Here is a 20,993-nt window from a genome sequence, read left to right as displayed (position 1 = left end):
CCGCCTGAGGTCTCTTGCAACCCTAATCTTCTATGGTTCTATGATTCTATCTGATCCCCCTGGAACCGGGAAGCATCAGAAATCTCACCAGAGAACCTGTTCTCTTAAGATTCCCAGCTTGGCTTCTGGATCAGACATGTCCGAAGTAGGGGACGCGGAAGCGAAACCACTGGGGCCAAAAACAAGGCTCCACCCCCCCCCCGCACCACCCCTTCTCCCAAGCCCCTGCCCTCGCCTCACCCCTTCCCCGGAGCCCTCGCTCTGCCCCTTCCCCCGTGTCCCCACCCTGACACAGCCCCTTCCCCCAGTATGGGGAGGCACGAGTCGTCTATGCTTGGGTATGCTGCCATGTGCTGGAATAACACACCTGTCTGCAGTGTAGACGTACCCTGAGAAACCAAACACCTCCAATCATGACATAGTGTTGGAGGAAGAAACAGGCATTTATGTGGCTTTAGGTCTGTGTCAATTCTCACCTGTGCAGCACAACGCCTGCCACTGAAGAGAGATTTAGTTACATTATAAAACAGCCTTAATCAAATGTATTTCAGAATTGCTTTAGATGAGTTATCCACACGCTGCACACCCTGAACCTGATTCTCGGTGACACCAGGGTCCTTTTACACCATTCCGGCAGCAGGCGTAAAGTGGGTGTAACTTACATCCACTGGCCAAGGGGGCAGAGTCAGATGTGTGTGGCCCCAGGTCGCTGGGGGGCATAGAATCGAAGAGGAGGTCCTGGTGTCACTCACCATAGAAACCAATCCTAAAACCAAGCTTTGCTTGCTGCAAACACAGGAAGAAGAAGTGAAGGATGTGGTCAGGAGCGAAATGAGTGACAAATGCGGTAAGTAAGCCGAAGGAAGCCCCATTTGCTGAGACGCGGCACCGCCGGGAGTCCTGTCGGTGTCTAAATTGGACCAATTTGAATGCCAGCACAGCCCTGCTTGGCGGAGCTAATATCATCCCATTAACTGCAAAGAGTGACGCATTACCAGTCCAGCCCCCTAGATGAATACAAGCGTCCAGTGGGCACGAGGGCTCTGCTGCAGTCTTGACCTCCTTCCCAAGCTGTAATTTTTCCCTTTAAACACTCAATTTTTCCATTTCTTTTCATGTGGCTTCAACAGCAAAGCCCTTCCTGTCTTGCCATGTTGGCTCTCTTGTAGCTGGCTGATAGTATTGTACCACAGGTAAGGGTCACGGGGTGATTGAATACACCTGATGATGGCTCCAAACCACCTCTTACTCCCATGCCAATCTTCTGGCTCTTCTTAGTAACTGGACATACAAAGCATTTCCTTTTCGGCAGCCGCTCTGTCTTGATGATGATGCTGCAGGTGTTTGGAGTTCAAGATACGGCAAAACTCCCATTACCCCAACGTCACGGGAAATGCTGTTCCCTGGGGTTCATAGACGTAACAGAGCATGACCCTGTTTCAACAACAAAGCATTTTGCATAATGGAGGATCGGAGAGATAATCCATAAATCATACTTAAATTCTTTCGTTTTCAGTTTAAATAGATTTTTACTGAAAAAATCCCAGGCTTTATAAAAAGTATTATTCATTTTTTCCCAAATTTTTAGCCTACTCTTATATCATTCAAATATATAAAAAATAACTTCTTGTATTAGGAAAATACAACACATTGCATGAGATCTATGTATTACGATAATACGTTAGTCTGCGTGTGTATGCAAAGCTGCCTGTTGAAGTCGGGCTATGTATTAGTCTGGAAGTTACACACAACAAGCAAATAGGCACGCACGCAAGCTCTGAAGTTTTATTTGGGGATTAGAGGTCTATTGTTTTCTCAAACTCAGAAGTGGCGTTGTGTTTTGAGTTTGTTTTAGTTCTGCAGCAAACCACACTGAATTCCATTCATCAGAATATTAATCTACTGCATACATTTCCCCCCAGTCCTTCCATCCACCTAAATAAATCCCAGTATGTACCCAGAAAAATTATTAATATTTTTCCACCAATTTTCACCTGTTTTTGTTGTTGTCGTAATAAAGACCGATAAATTCCTGGGAAAACCGAAAACGAAGGGCCCCAATCATACTGCAGTATCGGAATGTCACTTCCTTTCCCCATTTCAAGCACTGAGACCTATTGGGTTAGGCAGTGGCTGTAGAAATCAAGCGACTTTGGTTCTAGTCTCAGATGTGGCACTTGGCTCACAATACTTTTTGGCCTGGTGAAAGGTGCACTGAATTGTGAACCAGGAAGCTACGAGTTGTAGACTCTCCTCTTCTGCTAACAGGTGTAAATAATACTGTGCCATTTACAACTTTTAAGATGCAGCAAGGCTGGATGAGTCTGCCATGTTTGAGAACTGGGTTCCATTCCCCGAATCTCAGCGAAGTTGGAGGCCTTGCTTACTAATGTTGTGGAAAATTGGCCACACTGTTGATTTTGGATCAGACAGCCTGAGGCTTTTTTATTGACAATCAAACATGCATGCATGGGGGAGTCAGCCAAGGCAGCCGAACACCCCCCCCCCCCCCGACAGATAAAATGCGAGAGATTATATAGGATAAAACCACAAAAATTACATATACTTCCTTAAAGTTTTACATCCATATAAGGAATAAAACAAAACAAGTTTTCCTGTTTTTCTTAGTTTTGCCCTTTGCGGTTTCTTGCTCTGTCACCTGACATCTATTAATCATAGTCTGTTACAAAGGTTAATTCTACTTTTATAATGTCTACAGTTAGTTCTGCTTTTATGATTTCTGTCTACCCTTCTCCTTTTACTCCCCGCCCCTTTTCTCCTTCCTCCAGGCCACACATACAATTTACCTGACCCTACATACAGTTTACTTGACCAAAGTTTAGGCCTTAGACTATTTTTTCTCCACAATTCCCCCCTTTGGCGCTTCTTTAGCGCCATTTTTGGCCTAGACTTTAACATTTATGAGCCCATTGATTTTCTTCCTTTCCTTTTTTTTTTATTTTATTTTAACTTTTATTATAAACCTTATTAACAATTATTAAGGCCACTTGCTTCCTTGCAGTGGGCCTAGCAGAAAAATTACAGGCACAGCAATATTCCTTACAACAGTAATAGCAAAAACACAATTTTAAAACAAGCAATCCCAATACAATAGTCAATTCACCTATAGCAACAACATGGTGTGGTTCGTATATAATTTTGGTTACTGCACACAGCATGTTTTGACTAGTGCACAAGGAAGACAGTCAATAGGCTGTCTGAAAGGCACCTTTTTCTATTTGATACATATTTTTAAGGACATGAATTTGTTTCTATAAATTAGAATTTTTTTGGACCTTGGGTATTAATGAAAGCAGATTTTGGAAACAGTTTGGTACCAGGGTTGTTTAGTTAAAGGGCATTTTATACCTGAGAGTTGATTGCAAATTTTTATCCAAAGGCCAATAAATAACATGGCTGCCTGCAGTCATAGTGAGGTTAAAATGGGCATTGTGTACAATATGGGCCTTAACAAATACACAGCTGTTATTAACCTGGAAGATCATGACTTCTGTCAGGAGGGTTCCCAGTCCCTTACCTTCCCAACAAACATTGTTATGGACCGTGACAACTTTTTCTGGCTTGAGTTTACATATACATTGGAGCTGTGGGGGTTTTAATGGCCAGAGTGTCCATTGGTTTCTTAATTCAATCCAAATATTGGGTGGTGGGTGAACACACTGTTGGAGGAGGCTAGCCCCCAGCCCCTTCCCCTATGCCCAAGGCCCTGCCCCTCCCCTTCCGCCCCCTCTTCCCCGCTGGAGTCTGGAGCACACACCCCCGCGTGGCCACCTGCCCTCCCGCGTGCCCCCAGCCCCAGCACAGCACGGGGGTGGCGTGGCCAGAGCCCTCCAAACCCAAGTGCTGGGTGGGCAAGTGGTCAGGCTGGAGCGCCTCCAGCCCCAGCGCAGTAGCGCCTCTAGCCCCAGATCGCTGGATGGGCAGCGTGGTCCCAGCATCCCCAGTGCCAGTCGGGCCGATGGACGGGTGGTGTGGCCCCAGCGCCTCCAGCCGCAGGCCTTGTGCATAGGCACCAACTCCATGGGTGCTCCAGAGCTGGAGTGCCCACGGGGAAAAATTGCTGGGTGCTCTGCACCCACCGGCAGCCAAGATCACCGCCCCGCCCCAGTTCACCTCTGCCTCCTCTCCGCTGAGCGCACCGCATCCCTGCTTCTCCCCCTAGCTCCTAGCACTTACCGCTGCGAAACAGCGGGGAGGAGTGGGAACGCGGCATGCTCGGGGAAGAGGTGGGGGCGGGGCTGGGGTGGGGATTTGGGGAAAGGGTCCAATAGGGGCAGAAAGAGGGTGGAGTTGAGGCGGGGACATTGGGGAAGGAGTTGGAATGGGGGCAGGGGTGGAGTCGGGGCGGGGGGGGGGGGTCGAGCACCCACCGGTTCCGGGAAAAGTTGGCGCCTATGGCCTTGTGTGCACTGGCCCCCTGCCTATCCCAGTCTCTCGGCCACAGAAGATCAGGAAGGGAACTGGTGGAAGCAGGCAGGAGGGAACCTGGGGGCGAAGAGCGGATAGTGCCATGCCAGGCTGTTTGGGAAGGCACAGCCTTCCCTTGCCTATGCTACCTGCCGCCCATGTCATCAGGGTGGTGAAGGGCACAGTTCAGTGGCTTGTGTAATGCAGAAGGTCAGACTAGATGATCATAACTAGATAAATTCATGGAGGTTAAGTCCATTAATGGCTATTAGCCAGGATGGGTAAGGAATGGTGTCCCTAGCCTCTGTTTATCAGAGGGTGGAGGTGGATGGCAGGAGAGAGATCACTTGATCATTACCTGTTAGGTTCACTCCTCTGGGACACCTGGCACTGGCCACTGTCGGCAGACAGGATACTGGGCTGGGTGGACCTTTGGTTTGACCCAGTATGGCCGTTCTTATGTTCTTATGTCCCTTCTGGCCTTAAAATCTCTATGAATCTTTGCTGTGATACAAGGCAGCTCAGGCTAAATAGGATGGAGTTTGGTGAGTTTTCAGAAGAGTTAAGACCATGCTGCAAATCCAGCATCATTCTCCTTCGTTTCCTGTTCCCCTCTGTTCCAGGGACCATGGTTCCAGACAGTGAGCACTGTCCCTAATCCATGCCCTGTACCAAGGAAGCCACATGACTAAGGGTACGTCTATACTTACCCGCTGGTTCGGCGGCAAGCAATCGATCTTCTGGGATCGATTTATCGTGTCTTGTCTAGACGCGATAAATCGATCCCGGAAGTGCTCGCCGTCGACGCCGGTACTCCTGCTCCGCGAGAGGAGTAGGCGGAGTCGACGGGGGAGCCTGCCCGCCGCGTGTGGACCCGCGGTAAGTACCTTTAAGTTCGAACTAAGATACTTCGACTTCAGCTACATTATTCACGTAGCTGAAGTTGTGTATCTTAGTTCGAACTGGGGGCTTAGCGTGGACCAGCCCATAGACATTAATTCCTTCCTTCTTGTCAATGACATGTCTTATTAAGACTAACTGGAACTGGCTGCAATTTTTGTTTTCTTCTCCATGGAAATTGTTGACTTTTCATGGAAAAGTTTTCAGTTATTGAACAAAAACACTGAACATTTTTGAGCAAAGCAGAGACTTTCTGTGAACATTTTCATTTAGTTGAAAATCTGACTTTTCCATCGAAAAAAAAGTTTTGATGGAAAATCTTTGCCCACCCCTAACCCTGCCTCTGACCCCACAATGCCTTGGCTTACCTGGTTTTGTGTTTGCTTTATTCATGAATCCCTTTCTTTTCTATCTTTGCAGTTTGTGCAGGTGAGTTGGGACGAACGCCCATAAACCGCGGTAAGTTTGTTATCATGTATGTAACCTGGAAAACACACATGGAGTTTTACAGTCAAATAAAAGACATGGGCCCAGATCCACAAAACGACTTAGGTGTTGTAATGCCTAACTTCTGAGCACCTAGAAAATCACTGGAATGCACAAAGTCTGAGTTAGGTGTCTACACTTCCTATACAATGAAGTGGAGAGAGAGGCACCTAAGAACGCGATCCATGAAAACCAGCATGCTAGGTGGTGCCCTGCCTATACTAGCCAATGGGAGGTGCTCATGAGAGGGGTGTGTCCTAAGCCCTGCCCCCTCTCACAGCAGTCTGCAGCTAGGAACCCCTCTCCTGAAGGCAAGTGGAGGAGGGGGCAGATCCCCTATAACTTTTAGCCTAGTGGTTAGAGCACATACCTGGGATGTGGTGTTATGGGAGAATTAAATTTGACATTACAGCCGTCAGCCATTTTGTGTGTCCAGCCACTGCTAGCTAAAAACCAAATACCACATAGCTAAAATAATTTTTAAAACCCTAAAAAGCAAAGCCAAATAGCTGCATGCCTGCAGTCTTACTAATCAAAATAAAAAAATATCAAAAAATTAATATACCTTAAAAATAAAAAAAATAAAAATCAGCAACCTTAATTTGAAATACCCCTAACATATACATTTTATTATTATTATAACTAAAATACTTTACTAATAAAAAATAAATAATTTGCTAAAACAAAAAAAAATTAGTAATCCAGTAGGGATTACTATAATAACTCATTAAAAATCACTATAAAGAATATACTTTATTTATATTAACTATAAAAAATGAAATAAAAATACACCTTAAAGCAATCCAAAAAATCTTTTCTTCAAGCCAAAAGCTAACACTTAAACTCCCCAGCAGCTGGACGGAAGGAGGGCCCCCGGAAGCCCGGCTGTTAATCTCTCAAAACCATCTCAAAGTTTAAGTAACTATAATATTTAAAGTGCTCTAAACCTGTTGCTATAACGTATATGTGTATGTGCTTAAAATCTATTTAAAAAGTAATTTGAAGTAAAAACACGCTTGTTTATACCAATCATATATCAAACAAAAATCCTTTATCCCTATTCATTTATTCCTAACCCCCCCTAAAAAAATTTTTAAATTGCCACTACCTTAAATTCAGAAAACCCTAAATAGTAGGTTCAGTTCCCCCTTTGCCAAATGAGAAGAAGGGAATTTGAACGAGGGGAGCTCCAGCTTCTCAGGAAGTGCCCTAATCACTGAGCTATGGGGTATTCTGATGTGGGGGCTCCCTCAGTCTCACCTTTGAAGTTTTGTCCCATGCTGGAAAAACAATTCAAGTGTCCTCTGGAGCCTCTAGGTCAGAGGTTCCCAAGCTGGGGGGCATGGAGGAATGTTTGGGGGTGTGTGGCTGGGGCCTGGGCCAGCCCCCATGGAGGGCGGGGAGGGAGAACCACCCAGCTTCTCTCCTGGCCCCAGCCCTGGCAGCTGTCCACCCCACACCTGCTGGCCCTACACCCCGGACTCTGCTCCCGGCCGCCCCAGCTGTTGACCCCATGTCTGGGGTCCGGGTGACCGGCTCTGCACCCAGGGCTCCACGCTCAGGGCCCTAGCTGCCAGCCTCAGCTCCCAGCCGGGGCTTCACTTCCAGCCCCTTCCCTGCCCCCAGCTCTGGCCCCAGCTTCGGCCCCCTTACTCCTCGGCCACCTTTGCGTTTTAAACAGTGGAACATGTAGTGACTGCTCTTGTTCCCATGTGAGCACCCTGGTGCACTCGCACACTCCCCTTGGATTTGTACATAAAAGCAGCAACCTCCCACCATTTTGTGTGATCAACCCATCAATGGTGCAAAGATTCCTCACGAGTGAGCAACACAGAGCTGGAATGGGATTGGCCCAATCAGCCATTCAGTACTGGGCCATGTGTTCGGGCGTGTGCACACATCCATGCCCTGCCTTGCACTGTTCAACCAGCTTCGTTTCTGACACAGCTGTGAAGTTTGGGTTGGTGCACACTGCAGATCCAGCTTTCGATCTACATAACTTGAGTGTCCCTTTTTACTCGTACTCAACTGAAGTATTAGCCAGGATTATCTTTCCCCAATAAATGACATGGCTGTAGAACTCTATGTGGTTTGAAGTTAGACTTCTCCTACCATTGTCTATAGATTTCTGCCATCATGGGATTGCTGAGATCCCCTCTCCAATCTGTACCAATACTTTTCATTCAGGGAAAGACTTTCACTTACTAATTAAATCTGCAGACCTGGGTGCAGACTCTCCCGGAGAAATCGGCAGGAATATCAAAGAGAATTTTCAATCGCCAGAACTCATAGGGAAGGCCGATAAAGCTCAACAAGAATTACTTCGTGAAATACAGAATACGACGGAACTAGAAATGCCTATCATGGAATCGACTCCATTTATGCCCGGTAATTTATTTTGATGTGGTTGTGTGTGCGTTTTAGCTTTGGCTACAATTGACGACGACCCCCCTCCCCACCTCATCCACGGCAACCTGGGAACTGTAGTTATAAGACCGCTTCCCAGTGTACCGATGGAACTAGGGCCAATCAGGAAGTCTGATGGCATGGGACTGGAAAGCCAGGAAGGACAGCCAGGGTTGGAAGACCATGAATGGAAACAGTTCAGAGATGATTGTTGGGAAACAAACCTGTAACTAGCTGCAACTATGGTCCCATAGGCTGTATGAGTGTGTTGGTAAGGTGGAAGACCAGGACCATCACTGAGTGTAGGCTGCAATCTGCCCTGGAAACGGGGGGAGGTAAAACTTCAGTCCAGCCAAGCTGTAGGACTAGATGTGGGAATTACTGGATGAAGTTCTCTGGCCTGTGTCATGCGCAGGTCATAGAATCATAGAATATCAGCCTTCCAAGGGGAGCAGTGGGGGCAAAAGACATATCTGGCTTCAAGACTAAGCTTGATAAGTTTATGGAGGGGATGGTATGATGGGATAGCCTAATTTTGGCAATTAATTGATCTTTGACTATTAGCGGTAAATATGCCCGATGGGATGTTAGATGGGGTGGGATCTGAGTTACTACAGAGAATTCTTTCCTGGTTGTCTGGCTGGTGAGTCTTGCCCAGGTTTTAGCTGATCGCCATATTTGGGGTCGGGAAGGAATCCTCATTCCAGAGGCCCTGGGGGGTTTTCGCCTTCCTCTGCTGAGTGGGGCATGGGTCACTTGGTGGAGGATTCTCTGCACCTTGAAGTCTTTAAACCATGATTTGAGGACTTCAGTAGCTCAGACATAGGTTAGGGGTTTATTACAGGAGTGGGTGGGTGAGATTCTGTGGCCTGCGTTGGGCAGGAGATCAGACTAGACGATCATAATGGTCCCTTCTGACCTTAAAGTCTATGACTCTATGACTCTATCAGGGTTGGAAGGGACCTCAGGAGGACATCCAGTCCAACCCCCTGCTCAAAACAGGACCTAATCTCCAACTAAATGATCTTAGTCCAGCTAGATGATCTTAATTGTCCTTCTGGCCAAGGGCGCTGGACCCTTTGTAGAAGTGTGTGTGTGGGGGGGAAGGGGGTCAAGGCCAAAGTCTCCCCTCCCTCTCTGCGGCTGGCTGCTCTGGGGTGAGCCAGCTGCCCTCTCTTATGGCACCACAGCAGCCCCTGGTGGGCAAAAGGTGTAATTGCAGCACCTCCAGGGCAGAATCTATTATTCTGCGGGGGAGGGAGAGGGAATCTGCAGGGACATGAATTCTGCTCTTATGATTCTTTTATTAAAAAGCCGGGGGGACATGGTTCCCTGGCCTCAGCATTGGTCCTTAAATCTATGGGGAAAAGAACCTCTGGATGGCAAACTGATATAGATCTCAAACAGCAGGAGACAGTTCCTTTGTTAACTGTCTGCAGCCTGCCTTTCTAGCCAACGCTCTGTACCCAGAATGCTTTTTCTCTAACTTTTATCTCAGGATTGCGTTACTGTGCTTCCAGGCTGTGTCTGCTCAGCTTTCTCTCTGCTGCTGCTGTCTTGCTTCTGTCCCTGTGTCTCTCTGGGTGTGATGGCTCTGTCCCACCAACACAGATTGTATGTGCTAGTGTAGCTGTGTCAGTCCCAGGATATTAGAGAGACAAGGTAGGTGAGGCAATGTCTTTTAGCGGACCAACTTCTGCGGGCGAGAGAGACAAGCTTTCGAGCTACACAGCTCTTCTTCGGGTCTCCCTCCAGACCTGAGGAAGAGTTCTTTGTAGCTTGAAAGCTTGTCTCTCTCACCATCAGAAGTAGGTCCATTCATAGGTACTGGCTTTTATTTTTCCCAGGGGGTACTCCACCCTGATGCCCCGCCCCCACTCCGCCCCTTCCCTCCAATGCTCCGCCCTCCCCCTGCCTCTTCCCGCCCCCACTCCACCCCTCCTCTGAGGCCTCTGCCCGCCCACCACTCACTGCTGTCCGTTCTCCCCCAAAGCCCTCCCCGAGCTGCCAAACAGCTGTAGCTGGTGGGTGCTGAGCACCCATTATTTTTTTTCCATGGGTGCTCCAGCACCAGAGCACCCACGGAATTGGCACCTATGGTCCCCCATCTTGTCCCACCAACACAGAGCCAGACACACAAAAGCCTGATCTACACTAAAAAGTTAGTTGGACCCAGCTACGTCACTCAGGGGTGTGAAAAATCTGTATCCTACACTGATGGGAGCACGCCTCCTGTGGGCGTAGGTAGTGTCTACACCCAAAGGCTACAGCCAGGCAGCTGCAACTGTTCTGTTGTAGTGTTTCAAGTGGCAGCAAACCCAAAGACCTTGCCCGGTGGTGCTCTCTGCCCACAAAGTCTGACTTACGGGTGGGCGTCTATACCTGCTGTGTCTTAGGTGGGGCTGATGAGTTGTCTCTCACAACTATCTTCATGAGGGGTGGCGGTCACAGCAGTTTAGATGTGATTTAACCCAACCCACTTAATACTAGCATAGGCTTGGGAGACTTAGCCCTGGTCTACACTGGTGGGGGTCGACCTAAGATACGCCAACTTCAGCTACGCAAATAGCGTAGCTGAAGTCAGCGTATCTTAGGTCAATTTACCTGGCTGTGAGGACTGTGGCAAGTCGACTGCTGCCGCTCCCCCGTCGACTCCGCTTCCGCCTCTTGCGAACTGGAGTTCCAGAGTCGACGGGGAGCACGTTTGGGGATCAATTTATCCGCGTCTAGACAAGATGCGATAAATCGATCCCCGATAGATCGATCCCTACCTGTCAATCCAGTGGGTAGTGAAGACCTGCCCCCAGTTATTAGGAACCCTGAACTTCTAGGTCCTATTCCTATTGTCTCATGTATTGTACAGGATAATGAAACATATGTACCTGGTACTGACCTTTGTAAAGCATTGCGCTCTATGGAGGACAAGCGCTATAGAAGTGCTAGGTCTTAATGATTATTAAGCACCTGTAAAGGAAAATCCACAATCTGTTCTTTGCTTCCTGTCCTGTCTGAATCCCCTGCCGCGCAGGAACTATCCGTACTTGCTCGTTACTGGAAAGGGGCAGGGGGCCGTTCCCTCATCTCCATTGCAATCAGCAGTAATTTCCCTCCGCAGAGAGCTGGGAGTGGGTGTGCTAGGAGTGCTGCTCCCGGGTTAATAGCAACGCCGAAGTGGGGGGAGTTTGTTTTGTTTCGGTTTTTTGTCCAGACTCCTTGACACGCTGCTTTCGGCGGCTGTGAAATTGCATCGTAATCAGAGGCTCTTAGGAGAGGCCAGGCGTTGCGGCCAGGCTCCGACCCTGTGGAGAGGAAAAGAGCGGGGGTGAGGATGGAGGCAGGTGTAGCACGCTGGGCTCATTGCAGACTCTGGGTGGGCTTTTCATGCCAGAAAATAGCTGTACATGAGCAAGCGATTCAGGGGGACAGAGGTACACTGGGCCTGATGTTCCTCCAACATACCATAGGAGCACCCACAGAAAAAAAACCAATGGGTGCTACTGTAACCCCACACCTTCTGGGTGTGGTGTTCTGTCCCATCTAGTGGCACCGAGACCACTTAGAGAGAGAGATTAATGAGTCTGCTCTACAGCCTTAGCTAACAGCCAGGTGACTTTTACCTCATGCTGTAGAGGCTCATGCACTAAGCTCCAGCGGTCCCTGGTTCAATCCTGCCTGCCGACGACCAGGGTCTGTCAGCTGTTCTGTGGCAGGCGGGAGGCTCTGGGGGGAGGGGACAGAGTGGGGGTGGGAAGAGGTGGAGCGAGGGTGGGGCATATTCAGAGAGGGGCAGAGCGGGGCAGGAAGAGGCGGAGGGAGGGTGGGGCTTTGGGGGAAAGGGTGGAGCGGTGGCAGGAAGAGGCGGAGGGAGGGTGGGGCTTTGGGGGAAAGGGTGGAGCAGTGGCAGGAAGAGGCGGAGGGAGGGTGGGGCTTTGGGGGAAGGGGCGGAGTGGGGCGGGGCCTCGGGTGGAGTGGGGGTGGAGCAGCCACCCAGCGGCGCCTGTGCAACATACCAGTGTAAATCCAGACTAATGGCACTGAACTCAGCAGAATCACAGCGCTACACCACTGTGGGAAAGCGGCCCAGATTTTTCCGAGGAGGCACTAAAAGGCAGCATAGGAAGTGTGGCTGTGCCAGTACCATGTCCACAGCAGAAAATCTGCTGCTGTGGGGACACAGACTGAGCCAAGCTCTTTGGAAGCGGTTCAGGCGACTGCCCCTCTAACCAGATACACAATCCCAGCGGTGGTTGGCGTGTGGCCTGTTGCACCCCCTCGCTTCGTGACCTCATGTCACTGCATCTGCCGCCCAAAATCATGTGGGCCCCATATCGCACCACAAAATGGGCATAGTGTCTAACCCTGCCCATAGGTACTGCAGTGAGAGGCGCCTTCAAAATAGCAACAATTGAGATGCAGATGGAAACAGAATGCCTGGGTTTCCGAGGGCTGGTCTCCACAGGCAGCTTCCATCGGCATAACTACGTCCTTCAGAGGTGTGAAAAACTCATCCCCCCTGAGAGAAGTAGCTCTGGTGATGTAACCACCGTAGACAGCGCTAGGTGGATGGAAGAATTCTTCTGTCGACCTAGCTATCGCCTCTTGGGGAGGTGGGTTACCTACGCCCGTCGGCACAGGCAGTGTCAGCGCCGCTGGAGAGGTTTAAATGTAGACGTCCCCTGAGAGACTTTTCACAGATGGTGCAAAGCAACAAAGAAACTTCCCTTCCCTTTTTTTTTTTTTTAAACCCATTGTGCTTTATTTTCAAGGGGCACCTGCCTTCCTGGGAGGTTTCATACCTAACTGCACCTATCGCATTCTAGGCTGGAGCTGGCTCACAAACCTGCCACCACTTCTCTTCATTCATGTAATGGAAGCAAAGTTTACAAGACTCATTAAAGAAAAGAGCCCCAACATCTGGAGACAGGCCTGGACCGACCTCCTCCGGCCAAACTACCCTGAGTTTTGGGGAAGAGTGCTTGAAATAGAAACCCAGTTACGGATGGCCCGTATCTTACTATGAGCTAAATCCAAATATCACCCAACACGGTCTCTGAATCCAAATTTTGCAGCCTCCCTGCTAAGGAGCTGCCTTCTCCATTTCGGGGTCTTTATCACACATTGATGGCATCACCTGTCTGGGTCTAAATTTACTTTAAAGAAACATTTTGGATCTCGGGAGTTTGAGATCAGGGGCCCGGACTCCATGTTATTGAATCACAGCTGTAGCTGTCTCCAGCTGGCAACCCCATTAGAGCCTGGTTTGCCAGCAACAGGGCACACAAATGGGTTTGCTAGGTGATGAGTGTGGACAGGCATTCTAAACGCTAACAGGATTCTGCAGTCAGGCGGCTATTATTGCTGGATTACCGTCGCTACTGGCTTTTCAAACCTCTCCAATTTACAGAACCCCAATCAGACATTTATCTCCCTTCTCCCACAAACACCACAGAGACTTCAGTGTTCTCTAACATCTGACCTTTCTGACTGAATTGTTAAAAGCCATTAAGGATTTTATTGCCACCTCTCACCAGTTGTTCTGTGACATTTATCAAGAGCTTGTTATACGACGGAAAACCATGTAAACCTGCAACGATCAATATTTAAATCGCGGCTGATTTATTTGCACGCCCTCATTAACTGTGATTTCCATTTGCTTTCTCTGCAGCTCCCAGTGATAAGCAGCTAATGGCTCAGGCTCGGCGCGAGCAGCGACATGCCCGCCGCCCATTAGAAGGTGAAATGCACTGAATTAAATGGCATTTAGGGAAGTCACTTTCAGGAGAGGAAGTGCTTTTGAAAATTGAGCTCAAGGGGACACACACATGGAAACAGTTACCCCTGCTAACTAGCGCCACGGGAAATCTCGGTCTCTCTCCTCCTGCACGAAGCAGATGAACTTAGGAGCCGGACTTTCCCCAGTTGTTGAGATAATTGAGATAACTAATTGCAACCTGCTGCCCCCTGCGACAATGTTGTCCATCCAGCCTGAGTGGCCCTGCTGCTGGGGTCAGTGAGTGCCACAAAGAGCCTTCAGCAGAGTTCAACAGTGGCAGGGTTCAGCTGCACGTTTGGAGATCAGACGCTCTGGGGATGGGCCCCCTAGGAAGACCTAGGCTAGCACCTAGTGGCGTTTGCGAGGTCTACGGCAGAAAAGCGTTCTCTTGCTTGCCAACCACTGGAAATCTGATTTCCTGCCGAGATAATATATGGAGATATACCTATCTCATAGAACTAGAAGGGACCTTGAAAGGTCACTGAGTCTAGCCCCCTGCCTTCACTAGGCAAAACCAAGTACTGATTTTGCTCCAGATCCCTAAACATCCCCCTCAGGGATTGAACTCATAACCCTGGGTTTAGCAGGCTAATGCTCAAACCACTGAGCTATCCCCCTCCATAAAACTGACTTGGATGCTTGCGGACAGTGAGATGTTTTAGCCCCCGTCTGCAAAAAATCCATGAGGCAGTTCAGCTGCCCTGACCGTCTCTGAGCTGGAGCCACGGGGGGCGTTGCAGGTTGGGATGGGGCTGCCGGCAGGAATCGCGGGCTTTGAGGCAGGTCAGTGCATTGCCAGAACTGCCTGGAGGGGAAGTTTGCTCAGCACTTCATTCATTTTCCTGAGTATCCTATTCATCTAGCACAAGCCAACCTGCCATGCCAGCTCGTGGCCACACACGCGCCACTCCTGATGGCCCCGATCCTGCCCCCCTTGCTTACATTGTGCAGTACCTTTCTCTGTGAGTTATCCTATTGAACTCAATGGTGCGACTTGTGGAGCAAGGTGCTGGCCTGGACACCTCATTGGAAAACTCACATAGGGCAGGATTCTGCCCTGGGAAGCAGTCAGGCCCAGATCCTGGAAGGTATTTAGGCTCCTAACTCCCCTTGAAAGTTAGGGGCCTAAATCCCTTTGAGGATCCTGGCCTGCCTTACTCCCTGTGAATCCCCATTGAAATGAACAGGGCTATTTACGCAGTAAGCCGCTGCTCAGCGGGAGTAAGGGGGCAGCATCTGGCCCGTTGCTTTCCCTTCCGGCGTCGATCATTTGGTGGGGACCTGTTTCATTTCAGACCCTTGTCGGCTGCCTATGGACGAGGGCTCCTGCCTGCACTACACGTTGCTCTGGTATTACCATGGAGAAGCCAACGCCTGCAGGCCGTTCGTGTTTGGAGGCTGTGGAGGGAACAGCAATCGGTTTAAATCCAAATTCACATGTGAGCGTTGGTGTAAAATCACAACAGGTAGGGGGACTTCTCTTCCATTCGCTTATGGCAGTGGCACGCACATGCCCACATCCGCCAGTTTGCTATGTTACCAACCTTTTTAGAAAAGCGTTGCTTAAATTAAGCTGATCCTGCTCCTCTGAGCCCTTCCGCGCTGTGACATCACAGGTCTCTCCCATGGAAATGGTGATGATGTCACAAGCACAGGGTGGCATCATCAGCAGAACGTACTGGGCAATGGGAGGAAGTTGATCCCAGCAGGGAGTGGAAATAAGTTACAACAGACACAAACAACAAGGAGTCTGGTGGCACCTTAAAGACTAACAGATGGATGCTTTAAGGTGCCACCAGACTCCTTGTTGTTTTTGTAGATACAGACTAACACGGCTACCCCCTGATACTTAACAGACACAAAGATCTTATTTGTGAGACGGGAGTCACCATCAATTGAAAAGCCACGTGTCCTTCTGAGATGCTTTGCCTCCCATTGTTAAAGGCCACATCGCTGGGTCTGAAAGAGAGGAGGGGACCAAAGTTCCCAGTTTTAATCTATTAACTTTGAACGTTGGTGGCACTGACTTTGTGTAGAGTCACTTCCACTGGTGAGCCTGCAGAGTTGGTCCTTTCCCTCTGTTGTTTGTGCCAGTCTTTCATGCTGCAACAGGAAAAGGTGGCGGTAAAACCTTACAAATTGGCTGGGCGATCCCAGGGGTGGAGGGCAGGTGTATGCCCTGGAATGACTTTGAACCCTTTTAATTGACTCGATTCCATGTGGATGAGGTCCCTTTAATCTTTCTTGCCAGAAAGAGAGAAGATGCTGGAATGATAAGTCAGCACTTTTTCCAGTTCTGCCTATGGAAACTTGCTTTGACACTGCTGACATGTGTTAACGTGTTCCCTGCGAACACAACCTGGTCCCTTAACAATTCCATCCAGCAGCTGCAAGATGTTCTAATCAGTGGCATTATTAAGCGCATGGAAGGAAATCTTCGTTAGAAGCAGCCTTTGTAGTGCAAGCTCCCCCCCTTCATGTTTGAAACTGACAAAAAGCATTTCTTACTGCTAAATTTCACAGGAACCCTAGGGTCTGTGCCCTTTGACCTCTCAGGTTTTCTTCTGACCCTGTCTAACTATCTCTCTGGTCTGTACAGCAGACAAGGGTCCAATCTCCAGTGGCGTAGCTCCATTGAAGTCACCAATCTACCCGATCTGGCCCCAAAGCTTCTTGTGCTCAGAATCAAACCTCATGCAGGGGCTCACATGGCAAAAATGGTTCTTGGAAGCACAGCTGGATTTCCATTGCCTAATTTAAAGTCTGTGGGGTTAGATAAACAGGTAAGCACCTCTTCAGGGTGGCTGTCGGTTTGCAGAGATATTCCAGAGGAAATTGGATGCTGCTGTTGACAATAACCCCAATTTTATCTGCTGCTGATCAGTGGCTCTCTGCCTAGATCAAATCCAACAATTCATCCTGTGGGTAGCAGTCTAGACAAAATTGACTCTCCACAGTCAAGTATCAGAGGGGTAGCCGTGTTAGTCTGAATCTGTAAAAAGCAACAGAGGGTCCTGTGGCACCTTTGAGACTAACAGAAGTATTGGGAGCATAAGCTTTCGTGGGTAAGAACCTCACTTCTTCAGATGCAAGTAAGGTATACCTGCTTCTGGAGATTTCCATTACTTGCATCTGAAGAAGTGAGGTTCTTACCCACGAAAGCTTATGCTCCCAATACTTCTGTTAGTCTCAAAGGTGCCACAGGACCCTCTGTTGCTCTCCACAGTCAAGTTTCTGATGAGGTTCATTAGATATAGCTGTAGATAGAATCAATCATAGAATATCAGGGTTGGAAGGGACCTCAGGGGGTCATCTAGTCTAATCCCCTGCTCAAAGCAGGACTAATCCCCAGACAGATTTTTGCCCCCAATCCGTAAATGGCCCCCTCAAGGATTAAACTCACAATGCTGGGTTTAGCAGGCCAATGCTCAAACCACTGAGCTATCCCTCCCCCTTTAAGTTTAAAAAAAAAAAAAGACTGCCTGGGATTGTGATTGACTCCTTGAAAGTCGGTTTCTCATTAAACACTATCACTGTGCATTTTTATAGAATCAAAAATAGATGTGTTGGGGGTGGGGAGAGGGCCTAAGACACAAAGTTCAGATTCACTTCAGAGTTTGCAGGTGTTTGGATCTCGGTGTCTGATTTAAGCCCATTCCTAATATGTATAAAATATACTCATTTAGTCACTGTTTCGCATGGATTCAGACCTCAGTTACATCTTTCTGGTGAGCAGAAGAATTATCTTAGTCAAAGGCTCAAATGCTACGGAGCCATACAAATCCACCGATAGATAAAGGCCTTGGCTACACTTGGGCATACACCGTGGCAGCGCTGTGAAGCGTGAGTGTAGTCGCGCCGCCAGCGCTGCGAGACCTCTCTCGCAGCGCTGTAAGTACTCCACCTCTCGGAGGGCAGTAGCTTGCAGCGCTGCGAGCGAGCATGCAGCGCTGCAGGCGCTGATTACACTGGCGCTTTACAGCACTGCGCTCGCTGCGAGGCGTTTTCACACCCCTGAGCGCCGCAAGTTGCAGCGCTGTACAGCACCAGTGTAGCCAAGGCCTAAGTGGATCCGACCCAGGTCAGCACCTGCATCACCCTACTGGAGAGCAGCTGGTTGCTTAGGACAGCAAATGTGTAATGATTCTTGATTGTCTGAGCCACTGAGTATGACATTCTAAATGGCCAAGATATACAGCCAAGCAACAGCCGGTTTGATACACATCAAATCCCAGCCACCGGGCTGAGTGAGTGCCTGATGTGGTGTTACCTGGGGTTCTTGCAACCCGAAGCTCTTGGTAACTTTTACTCTGTGCGAGGTGGTGTCAGGAAAAATATCAGGGGAGACACAGCCGTCCGACTGATAGATAGATGGCTGGCACAAACAGGACAACACCAGAGTGCTTTCACTTAAAGCTAAACTTTACTTAGTCACAAGCACTTACACACGTCCGCAACAGGTTAGTAACACACCCCCAACCCTCGCTAATTACCAACGCTGAGTGTGGCTTTCGAGTGGCACAGTGGCAGCCCATCTGCCAGTGGGGAACACAAGATGCATCCAGAGGGAGAGACCAGTCCCGAAGAGTCCCACCTATCTCAAGCTTTTTCCCCTTATTTATACATTAGTAATACAATGACATGTCCCTTGAAGAAAACTTGTCAAGCAAACAGTTCCAATGGGCAAGCAAGAGGCTCCTTCTGATTATTGATTAACCAGGTGTGGGTTTTTCCAGAGTCTGCAGCCTTGAGACCCCAATAGACATTCCTGGGGCATATCAGCAACTTCAACACAATTCTTATCAGGAAGGACGCATTGTCAATCTGCCCTTTCTGAGGCACCCAGAACCCCCTCCCCTCCTGCCTTGGTCAAACTGAGACTTGCTGAATGGCCAATTTACAGCTTGCTGACTAGGCCGCCTTTAACAATACGCCATAGTGGTTTCAAGCACCTTACTGGTTTGCCAAAATCTCCCCCTACAGTTTGGGAAGGGAACACCTTGGCAATCTGAGCATGCACCCATAAACATGGCCGCTCGCAGTCTACCCTGCCAGGTTCCTCTCGTGATCAAGTCTGACTGCCTGAAACGTGCTTCACGATCAGGGAATAGAATCGGGGCACAGTTAGCGCCCTTCGAAAGGTGGGCTGGATTTGGTCGGGGAAGTCTAGTATATTTCCTTACCATGCGGGGGACAGCAGAATGGAGGACATTGGAAGGGGAGGGCAGTCAGCATGAGAATGGCTAGGGCAGGATGAAATTTTTTGACCCCACCTCTTTGTCAGCGAAAAATGCAGACCCAGGTCAACGGAAATGTTTTGTGAATTTGCCAAATTGTTTCAGTCAGAAAAGGAGCAACCCCACACCCGAAAACATCGAAAGATTTTTGTTGGGACATTTTCAAAAAAGAAATGTCTGTTTTTCATGCGAAAAATGGCCATTTCTGTTTCAAAACTTCTTCCAGTTTTCGAAAAATCTTCCATGAGACAGCTAGACATCGAAACAAAACGTTTTGTTTTGGGTCAAACAAAAAGTTGCATTCTGCCCCAAAATAAATTTTTGGTCAACTTTTTGGTTCACTGAAAATTTTGAAACAAAAGCTGTGGGGGAGGCCAACTCCCCAAAAATTGTTTAGAACTGCCCAAGAATTGAAAAATGACTTATTAAAAATGAGTCTTAACACTGATCCTTCTGCAATGGCAATGTCACAAGAAACTCAGGGAGGAGCAGACCTTCCAGCCAGCCTCCAACTGAACCCCTTTGTTTTCTCTTTCCTTTCTCTCCAAAATCTCTCCCAGGAAGGTGACTGGCTGCAGACAGGTGATATAAATGAGAAGGGAGCTGCAGGAGGTGAATCCAGGACAGCTCAGAGGTTGGAAATACAGCAAGATGAACCATTGAACACAAAGAGGTGGTAGATGTTAGTTCTGCAAACAAGGAGATAGTTATGGTTATGGATATGTAATAAATCGGACTGATAAGGGAATCTTTTGTTTGGCTGGAAAAGCTGAAGTGTTCAGAGGCTCTTGACGGTCCCATTCACACTGTGCAACACCCAACAGATACCTAAATGTTATTTTATTTTTTAAAATAAAACTGTAGGTTAAGCCAACCTTGCCTAATTCCAGTCACCTGCTCACCAGGGAGTTCTTTGTGATGGGCAAGTAAAATGTAATTGTTTTTCCATTACCATCAGTTTGGTAAGGAAGGACAGGTCAGTTTTGCTGGTACATGTTTTGTGACGCTCATATTAAATTGTCATTAGGGATAGATGGAACCAGTTTGGGACAACTTGGACCATCGTTCAAATCAGCCTTCAACCATCGCTAACTCTAGCTTGTGTCTCCCCACTTCCTGATTTCCTTCAGGATCGGAAGCCGTTGTGAGAGAGGGGGCATGATCTGAGCACAGAACTGGGCGCATGGAACTTCTTGAGTTCGAATCCCAGCTTTGCCACTAAACTCTGTGGCCTTGGACAAGTTACTTAGCCTCTGTCTGCTTCAGATTCCCACCTGTAATACAGGGATGTGTTGAGCACTAATTAGTTAATCTCATTGCGGAGGGAACGTGCCAAGTGTTACTAAAATCTGACAACAAAGGCTGTTCTCAAATTGGGTGATACCACGTCACTCTGGAAATCATTGCCTTGTCCTGTGAAATTTCAAACCCAGTTTCTAGATCAAAGTGTTTTGGATACATTTGGAGGGCAATCCTAACTGTTACCAATTTAGCTGCCAGATGCTGAGATCAGCAGCTGCAGGGATAGATGGGCTTGTGGTAAAGATTCCAGTGTCTTGGATCTAAGTAACACGGGCTGAGAGGTCCCCTTCAGATGAGAAGAATGGAATCCTTTGAACTGAATTTCATAAGGCAGGAGTAACCAGTTATCAGAGGAGCCACTGGTGACCCAGCATGAGATGCGTCTGTATCTATCTTAAGGTACAAGAGACTCTTAGATCTTTTTAAATCTTTAATCATTTCATTGCCAGTGGGAAAATGAA

General features: G+C 48.4%; 1 protein-coding gene across 15 annotated transcripts in view; it reads left to right on the top strand.

Moving 5' to 3' along the window:
- LOC101937181 (collagen alpha-1(VII) chain-like) overlaps positions 1 to 20,104 on the top strand; it is a 216,523-nt gene extending 196,419 nt beyond the window's left edge. For all 15 annotated transcript variants that reach the window (XM_065552743.1, XM_065552766.1, XM_065552759.1 and 12 more), the window contains 6 exons: positions 799 to 847; positions 5,749 to 5,787; positions 8,035 to 8,202; positions 13,886 to 13,954; positions 15,289 to 15,459; positions 19,791 to 20,104. In XM_065552743.1, coding sequence (XP_065408815.1) covers positions 799 to 847; positions 5,749 to 5,787; positions 8,035 to 8,202; positions 13,886 to 13,954; positions 15,289 to 15,459; positions 19,791 to 19,798 — 504 coding nt within the window. In that variant the 3' untranslated portion in view covers positions 19,799 to 20,104. The remainder of the gene's footprint in view (positions 1 to 798; positions 848 to 5,748; positions 5,788 to 8,034; positions 8,203 to 13,885; positions 13,955 to 15,288; positions 15,460 to 19,790) is intronic.
- The last annotated feature ends 889 nt before the right edge of the window (positions 20,105 to 20,993 follow it).

This window comes from Chrysemys picta, chromosome 1 (genome assembly GCF_011386835.1).
Source record: "Chrysemys picta bellii isolate R12L10 chromosome 1, ASM1138683v2, whole genome shotgun sequence".
Classification (NCBI taxonomy): domain Eukaryota; kingdom Metazoa; phylum Chordata; order Testudines; family Emydidae; genus Chrysemys; species Chrysemys picta.
Note: the sequence above shows the minus strand (reverse complement) of the source record. Positions and strands in the feature narration are given on the sequence as shown.